The sequence below is a fragment of the Oncorhynchus tshawytscha genome, linkage group LG10 (genome assembly GCF_018296145.1).
Source record: "Oncorhynchus tshawytscha isolate Ot180627B linkage group LG10, Otsh_v2.0, whole genome shotgun sequence".
Lineage (NCBI taxonomy): Eukaryota > Metazoa > Chordata > Actinopteri > Salmoniformes > Salmonidae > Oncorhynchus > Oncorhynchus tshawytscha.
Window position 1 is genome coordinate 9,847,791 of NC_056438.1, and position 10,245 is coordinate 9,858,035.

A 10,245-nucleotide genomic window follows, 5' to 3' on the forward strand; every position below is an offset into this window, starting at 1 on the left:
TTGCTGTCTTTTTCTGAGCTAAACCAACTGGGCTCGTAATTTAACCATTTAATGTGTATTTACAGATGGCATACATGTTTGTTATTAAGGCAAATTAATGTTCACATTTTGATAAGAAAAAGTTTATATTCAAATGACTCTCCTGTAAAGTAGTGACCCGCGACACACGCCTAGTTTCCTGAAACAAATCACATATGACTGAAATTATACGTTGTGTTGAGATATGACCGGAATGATTCTCTCTCATTTTTCTAGTATGTCGTGAATAAGACTCCATATGTTTCATGTTCAACATGAAAAGCCACCAGCCTCGGGTAGAGTTTCATTAATATAATATGTAGCGTTAGCGTGATTTTGTTTGACATACTGCTTAGCTTGTGTCTGGAGGCTAATGATAACCACCAACAGTGTCAAGTTTTGTGTTAGCGTAGCTTGTGTCTAGGCGCTATTGATAACAGGTTGGTGTGATTTAATTATGCAGCGATAGTGATGCTAGCTAGTGAACACACACACACACACATTTTACAGCAGAGGATGGGTTTTCTGAAAGCCACGTTAGCTACAAAGCTTTCTGGGAACTCATCCCGTTAGCCCATCTTGGCCCTCCTTCACATTTTCTGACCTGTCCGTCATTCCCCCGTTTCCTAGGTGACTCCAATGAGAACAAGCCGACGGATGACGAGGTGGCCAAGATGGGCTGTCCCAGTCTGGGAGAAAACACACGGATAGAGGTGGTCATCGAAGAGTCTTACGAGTTCAAGGTATCTGTGTGTCTGTGTTCATTTGAGTCCTCTTTTAGTATGTTTGGGGTATGTTTTGGGCATTTGTTTTGTACATTTGTTTTGGGCATTTTTTTGGGGTCTATACCGGCGAACATTAAAAAAAGTTTAAGAAAAAAGTTTTAAAAATTAAACAAATATCCATCTCAAAATGTGCATCGGCCAATTAAAATCATTGACGTAGTTACACGTGATGAATGCATGATTTCTTAAAGGAAATCATCACTGCCACCTTGTCAGGTTAGCATAAGGCTAAATGTGCCAGGTTATGTAATGGGAACAGCTAACGTAAGGCTAAATGTGCCAGGTTATGTAATGGGAACAGCTAACGTAAGGCTAAATGTGCCAGGTTATGTAATGGGAACAGCTAACGTAAGGCTAAATGTGCCAGGTTATGTAATGGTAACAGCTAACGTAAGGCTAAATGTGCCAGGTTATGTAATGGGAACAGCTAACGTAAGGCTAAATGTGCCAGGTTATGTAATGGGAACAGCTAACGTTTTCTCACTTGTAAACCTTTTCTAATGTTGACAAGACCCTTTGTGTTTTATCTTCTGTTCTTCAGACAGCTTTTAGAATGTTTTGTGTATTCATTTTGTGTATCATTTGTGTGTGTGTGTGTGTGTGTGTGTGTGTGTGTGTGTAGTGTGGGGTGAATACACTTATGAGAAGAGCTAAGAAGGTATAGTCTCTCTTTCAGTCTCTGTATTAATAATATGCTTGTGTGTTTCTGTACACGAGTGCATGGGTGTGTGTGTGTGTGTGTGTAAAACCTCTTTAATAAGCACATTTAAAAAATGACTACTAACTCATTCCCTCACTGTATTGCCTATATAAGCTGAATCATAACTTGAGATCAACTCAGGCCTAGTATTCGATCAGATCAAGCGTTTAACCGGCGATAGCAGACACCCGCGTAGCAGATGATTTGTGGGTGTCGGAGTTGGAGCTGTCAAATCGGTGAGCAGCTCCAGATCGTTGTCACATAGCCCCGCCCCACTCATAATAACAGTTCAGAACTAGAAAGTGTAGGCTATATTAACACATTTACGCTCAAATTGAAGAAAAAAAAATCCTTAAACTAAATAATGAGGATTTCTATCAGCCTAATGGAGGTGTAGATCATATCTGACATTTCAGTGTTAGGGCTTGTTAACGAGGCTGCATGTGATTTCTCTTAATGCAGCCAATGGCAGTCCTGTGAACAAGGCATCATGGGATTTCTCTTAATGCAGCCAATGGCTGTCTTGTTAACAAGGCATCATGGGATTTCTCTTAATGCAGCCAATGGCTGTCTTGTTAACAAGGCATCATGGGATTTCTCTTAATGCAGCCAATGGCTGTCTTGTTAACGAGGCATCATGGGATTTCTCTTAATGCAGCCAATGGCTGTCTTGTTAACGAGGCATCATGGGATTTCTCTTAATGCAGCCAATGGCTGTCTTGTTAAGGCTGCATGGGATTTGTCTTAATGCAGCCAATGGCTGTCTTGTTAACAAGGCATCATGGGATTTCTCTTAATGCAGCCAATGGCTGTCTTGTTAAGGCTGCATGGGATTTCTCTTAATGCAGCCAATGGCTGTCTTGTTAACGAGGCATCATGGGATTTCTCTTAATGCAGCCAATGGCTGTCTTGTTAAGGCTGCATGGGATTTGTCTTAATGCAGCCAATGGCTGTCTTGTTAACAAGGCATCATGGGATTTCTCTTAATGCAGCCAATGGCTGTCTTGTTAAGGCTGCATGGGATTTCTCCTCTGGATCTGGTGATACCAGTATATAGCATGGATTGTTGTTTTGGATTGTTTGTACATACATTTTATTTATTGTGTTTGAGAAAAAATAACACTTTACTATATAAATTAATAATAACAATTATTGTTATTATTGTTGTCCACTTTAGGTGTAATTCCAGGAGCTGCTTGTGAATTTGACAGCTCTGACTCAGTTTCACCTCCGACACCGTCAAAACAACCGCTATGCAGATGTTGACTAAAGCGGATCCGATTGAATCAAACCCTCCGTTTTCTTTGTTTGATCTTGCTGTAAATCGTTACCGTGGAGACCCACGGGCGTGAGGGCTCTATTCAATCCGGATGGCAAGACGCATTACAGATTGCAAGCGTTTCGCTGCACCCCGCGATAACCTCTGCTAAACACGTGTATGTGACCAATAACCTTCGATTTGATTGTCTGATAGAAATGGTAATTTCTGATGGAGCCGACACATGGCGTTTACCGCGAATACAGTCTCCACTAATGTTTTTTATTTATTTATTTTACCTTTATTTAACTAGGGCAAGTCAGTTAAGAACAAATTCTTATTTTCAATGACGGCCTAGGAACAGTGGGTTAACTGCCTGTTCAGGGGCAGAACGACAGATTTGTACCTTGTTGGTTGTTTCCTGAAAGCTGTTTCCTGAAGCTGTTTCCTGAAGTCCACAATCATCTCCTTAGTTTTGTTGACGTTGAGTGTGAGGTTATTTTCCTGACACCACACTCCGAGGGCCCTCACCTCCCCTGTAGGCCGTCTCGTCGTTGTTGGTAATCAAGCCTACCACTGTTGTGTCGTCCGCAAACTTGATGATTGAGTTGGAGGCGTGCATGGCCACGCAGTCGTGGGTGAACAGGGAGTACAGGAGAGGGCTCAGAACGCACCCTTGTGGGGCCCCAGTGTTGAGGATCAGCGGGGAGGAGATGTTGTTGCCTACCCTCACCACCTGGGGGCGGCCCGTCAGGAAGTCCAGTACCCAGTTGCACAGGGCGGGGTCGAGACCCAGGGTCTCGAGCTTGATGACGAGCTTGGAGGGTACTATGGTGTTGAATGCCGAGCTGTAGTCGATGAACAGCATTCTCACATAGGTATTCCTCTTGTCCAGATGGGTTAGGGCAGTGTGCAGTGTGGTTGAGATTGCATCGTCTGTGGACCTATTTGGGCGGTAAGCAAATTGGAGTGGGTCAAGGGTGTCAGGTAGGGTGGAGGTGATATGGTCCTTGACTAGTCTCTCAAAGCACTTCATGATGACGGATGTGAGTGCTACGGGCGGTAGTCGTTTAGCTCAGTTACCTTAGCTTTCTTGGGAACAGGAACAATGGTGGCCCTCTTGAAGCATGTGGGAACAGCAGACTGGTATAGGGATTGATTGAATATGTCCGTAAACACACCGGCCAGCTGGTCTGCGCATGCTCTGAGGGCGCGGCTGGGGATGCCGTCTGGGCCTGCAGCCTTGCGAGGGTTAACACGTTTAAATGTCTTACTCACTTCGGCTGCAGTGAAGGAGAGACCGCATGTTTCCGTTGCAGGCCGTGTCAGTGGCACTGTATTGTCCTCAAAGCGGGCAAAAAGTTATTTAGTCTGCCTGGGAGCAAGACATCCTGGTCCGTGACTGGGCTGGGTTTCTTCCTGTAGTCCGTGATTGACTGTAGACCCTGCCACATACCTCTTGTGTCTGAGCCGTTGAATTGAGATTCTACTTTGTCTCTGTACTGGCGCTTAGCTTGTTTGATAGCCTTGCGGAGGGAATAGCTGCACTGTTTGTATTCAGCCATGTTACCAGACACCTTGCCCTGATTAAAAGCAGTGGTTCGTGCCTTCAGTTTCACACGAATGCTGCCATCAATCCACGGTTTCTGGTTAGGGAATGTTTTAATCGTTGCTATGGGAACGACATCTTCAACGCACGTTCTAATGAACTCGCACACCGTATCAGCGTATTCGTCAATGTTGTTGTCTGACGCAATACGAAACATCTCCCAGTCCACGTGATGGAAGCAGTCTTGGAGTGTGGAGTCAGCTTGGTCGGACCAGCGTTGGACAGACCTCAGCGTGGGAGCTTCTTGTTTTAGTTTCTGTCTGTAGGCAGGGATCAACAAAATGGAGTCGTGGTCAGCTTTTCCGAAAGGGGGCGGGGCAGGGCCTTATATGCGTCGCGGAAGTTAGAGTAACAATGATCCAGGGTCTTTCCACCCCTGGTTGCGCAATCGATATGCTGATAAAATTTAGGGAGTCTTGTTTTCAGATTAGCCTTGTTAAAATCCCCAGCTACAATGAATGCAGCCTCCGGATAAATCGTTTCCAGTTTGCAGAGAGTTAAATAAAGTTCGTTCAGAGCCATCGATGTGTCTGCTTGGGGGATATATACGGCTGTGATTATAATCGAAGAGAATTCTCTTGGTAGATAATGCGGTCTACATTTGATTGTGAGGAATTCTAAATCAGGTGAACAGAAGGATTTGGATGAGACTGATAGGCTACCCTGCCGCCCCAATGTGGGGAACAATACCATTTCTGATGGAGCTGACACATGGCGTTTACCACAAATAACAGTCTCCACTAATGTGGGGAACAATACCATTTCTGATGGAGCTGACACATGGCGTTTACCACGAATAACAGTCTCCACTAATGTGGGGAACAATACCATTGAATTGCAGATTGCGTAGAGCCCTGAATCATGCATTGATGCCAATGACAGATTTGCTCCAAGATTTCTCTAATCTCAAGTTAAGATTCAGCCGTGTGTGTGTGTGTGATTGTATTAACTGACTGTGTGTGTGTGTGGGGGGGGTCTCTATTGTGTGTGTAGAACACAGTAGATAAGCTGATCAAGAAGACTAATCTTGCGTTGGTGGTGGGAAGCTGCAGCTGGAGAGAGCAGTTTGTCTCTGCCGTCACTGTCAGCGCAGGTACCTACCTTGCTTCCTCTCTGCGTGATGTCACATCCTGTTCACGTCATTTCACTTTCAGTCTACAGAATTCATTTCGTACCGACTGAACAGAATTAGAACCCAAACTCTCTGTTCTCCCTGTCCCCTCCATCACCTTCTCCCCTCTCCCCCTGCATCTATCCCTTTCCTCTCTCTCTCTCCCCTTTCTCTCTCGCTCTCCCTCAATTCGTTTCAATTTTCATTCAAGGGGCTTTATTGACATGGATAATATATGTTAACATTGACAAAGTGAATCACATTAAACACACAAGTTTAAAAAGAGTAAGTCTCCATCTCTCTCTCTCTGTCTCTCTCCAGGTGATGATGATGATGAGGAGAGTGGTGAAGAGCGTCTCCCGTCCTGTTTTGACTACATCATGCACTTCCTCACCGTCTTCTGGAAAGTTCTGTTTGCCTTTGTCCCTCCGACAGAGTACTGGAATGGCTGGGCCTGCTTCATCGTCTCCATCAGTCTCATCGGTAGGTAACCCTGACCCCTGACCCTACAGAGTACTGGAATGGCTGGGCCTGCTTCATCGTCTCCATCAGTCTCATCGGTAGGTAACCCTGACCCCTGACCCTACAGAGTACTGGAATGGCTGGGCCTGCTTCATCGTCTCCATCAGTCTCATCGGTAGGTAACCCTGACCCCTGACCCTACAGAGTACTGGAATGGCTGGGCCTGCTTCATCGTCTCCATCAGTCTCATCGGTAGGTAACCCTGACCCCTGACCCTACAGAGTACTGGAATGGCTGGGCCTGCTTCATCGTCTCCATCAGTCTCATCGGTAGGTAACCCTGACCCCTGACCCTACAGAGTACTGGAATGGCTGGGCCTGCTTCATCGTCTCCATCAGTCTCATCGGTAGGTAACCCTGACCCCTGACCCTACAGAGTACTGGAATGGCTGGGCTGTCCATCCCTTAATATTAGGTAACACGAAATTCATGTGTAACCAAAGATTGGTCAAGTCAGCTTTAAATACCACTATCAACTAAGATGGGAAGCGTGTGGGGAGGGGAGAAGAAGGTCACGTGTGGCGAAGCAAACGATTAAAGGTTGTTTACCACTGTGGGCTGGTGAGGAAGGAATCTTACTGTCTGTCGTAATGTGTTTTTGATTCGGTGTCCCTGCTAGGAGTTCTGACGGCTGTAACAGGAGACCTGGCCTCTGCCTTCGGCTGCACTGTGGGTCTGAAGGACTCTGTCACTGCCGTGGTGTTTGTAGCACTAGGGACCTCTGTACCAGGTAGATTACACACACGCACACACACACACACACACACACACACACACACACACAACACACACACATATACACACATATACACACATATACACACACACACACACACACACATACACATGCACATGCACACACACACACGCACATACACACACACACACACACACAGCCCCCCACACACACAGCCCCCCCACACACACACACACAGCCCCGCATACACACACACAGCCCCACACACACACACACACACACACACAGCCCCCCCACACACACACACATACAGCCCCCACACACACACACAGCCCCCCACACTCATAGACACACACACACTTCCTTTCTCTCCTTCTATGTTCTCTCTGTTTGTCCTAATTGTGTAATCATGATGATGTAATGACATGTTACACTGTAACCTTCGTGCCTCCGTACCCAGGTGTGTGTTGTGGGCTGTAGGTGTGACAGAGTACGCGTGCAGAATTATGACCGCCTTAGGGGAGTTGGTATGTGTGTCTCCTCTCACCTGCCTTATTTAATCTGGTCTTCTCTCTCCCTCTTTTTCATTCATTTGCCTCTGCCCACTTTTCTTCACCATCCATCTCTCTTTCCTTCTCCCCCCTTCTCCCCCCTTCTCCCCCCTTCTCCCATCCTTCCCACTCCTCATCCCCACCTCTCTTCTCTTTTTCTTTCTGCTATTTCTTCTCTCCCCTCCCTCTCCCCCTCCTCTCTCCACTACTACCCCCTCCCTCTCCCCCTCCTCTCTCCACTACTACCCCCTCCCTCTCCCCCTCCTCTCTCCACTACTACCCCCTCCCTCTCCCCCTCCTCTCTATACTACTACCCCCTCCCTCTCCCCCTCCTCTCTCCACTACTACCCCCTCCCTCTCCCCCTCCTCTCTCCACTACTACCCCCTCCCTCTCCCCTCCTCTCTCCACTACTACCCCCTCTCCCCCTCCTCTCTCCACTACTACCCCCTCCCTCTCCCCCTCCTCTCTCCACTACTACCCAGACACCTTTGCCAGTAAGGTGGCCGCCATCCAGGACCAGTACGCCGACGCCTCCATCGGCAACGTAACCGGTAGCAACGCCGTGAACGTCTTCCTTGGGATCGGAGTGGCGTGGACCATCGCCGCCGTGTTCTGGCGCTCCAAAGGCCAGGTGTTTCGTGTCGACCCGGGCTCGCTGGCGTTCTCCGTCACGCTCTTCACGGTGATGGCGTGCATATGCGTGATGATCCTCCTCTACCGACGGCGAGCGTCAGTGGCAGGCGGGGAGCTCGGAGGGCCGAGGACTACCAAGATCATCACATCACTGGTCTTCTTCTTCATGTGGCTGATCTATATATTGCTGTCATCACTGGAGGCATACTGTCACATACCTGGGTTCTAGAGAGAGAGAGAGAGATGGCGGGGCGGGTTGGGGGAGACAGAGAGGAGGAATAGACACAGGGAGGGAACAAAAGGAAACTCGGCAAAAACTGGTTGAATCAACATTGTTTCCACGTTGTTTCAACAACAACAAAAATGAAGCGTAATGACGTTTATTCAACGTTTATTCAACGTGGGAAACGGATTGGATTTGCAACTTAAATCCAATGTCACAGGGACATTTTTTTGTCAGCCAAATGTAAATGAAAAGTAGATGTTGAATTGACGTCTGCGCCAGTGGGAAGGGAGGGAGGCAGAGAGGACATGTTGGAAAGAGCATTCCCCCATCTAACACTAGAGTCAGTATTCTCCATCTAACACTAGAGTCAGTATTCTCCATCTAACACTAGAGTCAGTATTCTCCATCTAACACTAGAGTCAGTATTCTCCATCTAACACTAGAGTCAGTATCCCCCATCTAACACTAGAGTCAGTATTCTCCATCTAACACTAGAGTCAGTATTCTCCATCTAACACTAGAGTCAGTATTCTCCATCTAACACTAGAGTCAGTATTCTCCATCTAACACTAGAGTCAGTATCCCCCATCTAACACTAGAGTCAGTATTCTCCATCTAACACTAGAGTCAGTATTCTCCATCTAACACTAGAGTCAGTATTCTCCATCTAACACTAGAGTCAGTATCCCCCATCTAACACTAGAGTCAGTATTCTCCATCTAACACTAGAGTCAGTATTCTCCATCTAACACTAGAGTCAGTATTCTCCATCTAACACTAGAGTCAGTATTCTCCATATCAGTGAAAGCCTCTAAAATCCCCTGCTGTTGTCCAACAGGTAGAGGTCATATCAGTGAAAGCCTCTAATCCAACAGGTAGAGGTCATATCAGTGAAAGCCTCTAACATCCAAAAGGTAGAGGTCATATCAGTGAAAGCCTCTAACATCCAAAAGGTAGAGGTCATATCAGACACATCAACCTTTCTGTCCCTGCTTTACGACCCTCCTCTCTTCCTCTCTCTCTTTCCTTCCCTCGCTCACTCCGCCCAGCCTTATTCTCCAATAGACTGTAAACGTCTTAATATTGTCTTGAAGTGATAGGCTAGTAGAGGACGTTAGACCACACCCCTTTCCCCGCCACCCTCGCTCCTGTTGAGCCAATCCCAAGTCACCTTGCTCCTTAAGGAAGACCTTGCCCCTCCCACTTTTCGACGGCGTTGGTGTGTAGATGTTGTTATTGCGAAATTGTAAAGAAAACAATAAATAATGAAAACGATGATTATTATGAAGAAGTATGTTAAAAACATTGGAATGAGAGAGAAGATGATATTAAAAGACTATAATTATTATGTGAGAACTGTACGGAATGATAATAATTGAACTTTGCAATAAAGAAAATGTTGAATATGAAATATATTAAAATACTTATAAAAAAAAAACACTATTGTTGGATATAAAACTAAGATTAAACTAACCTGTTAGTAGAAAATGTGACCAACTAGCCCACCGAGTAGTGACATTTTGTCTTTTCAAATATTGCGTGGAGTAGATTTTGGACCCAGACTATCAATATATTTGTCTACTAGTCCGGCTGACCCAGTGCCCAAAATCCTTCATTTCCATCCCTGGTTACAACCATTATAACCAAGCAGGAAATGACATAATGCCCAAACAGGATATCAGGTAACCGGAAACAGAAAGGAGGGTGGACCAAACTGACAAACTTAATTTAGACCAATGAAATTTGAGGATAATCATGACGATGATGATGATTGGTCAATTGTTTCTAACTGTGTGTTGTATAAGAGACATTTCCGATGTTTGTCTTAAAAACTAAACAAACAAAGAAACTATGGGTTTTATGCTGAATAAATAAATAAACAAGATTTGAATATAGATATGTATAAGGCTGGTGTAAAGACTATGTACCATGCCCTCTTGGTTTCATTCTCAATGAGAGGAGACCATAGAGTTGGATAGAGGGTGCACTGGAAAATATATTTTAGATGAGCTCTCTAGTGCAACTCTATGGCGCACACAGATCTCTCCTTCCTCCCAAAGTGTGCACTTTCCTTCACTGATTTGAATATAAATGACTGGTATTGGAAATATGGTGGGAAATGCCTACACCGATCC

General features: G+C 45.7%; 1 protein-coding gene across 4 annotated transcripts in view; it reads left to right on the forward strand.

The window, feature by feature from the left end:
- Nucleotides 1-10,005, forward strand: part of LOC112241344 (sodium/calcium exchanger 3-like) — a 93,010-nt gene extending 83,005 nt beyond the window's left edge. The window contains exons 11-17 of one of the 4 annotated variants that reach the window (XR_006084426.1): nt 649-761; nt 1,426-1,461; nt 5,364-5,463; nt 5,803-5,964; nt 6,622-6,732; nt 7,734-8,985; nt 9,025-10,005. Coding sequence is in view for 2 of the 4 variants with exons in the window: in XM_042329356.1 (XP_042185290.1) it covers nt 649-761; nt 1,426-1,461; nt 5,364-5,463; nt 5,803-5,964; nt 6,622-6,732; nt 7,734-8,113 (902 nt within the window). In the remaining 2 variants the exon portion in view is untranslated. Of the gene's footprint in view, nt 1-648; nt 762-1,425; nt 1,462-5,363; nt 5,464-5,802; nt 6,350-6,621; nt 6,733-7,733 lie in introns of all 4 variants that reach the window. The other 3 variants (XR_006084427.1, XM_042329356.1, XM_042329357.1) reach the window with 3 other exon arrangements.
- The last annotated feature ends 240 nt before the right edge of the window (nt 10,006-10,245 follow it).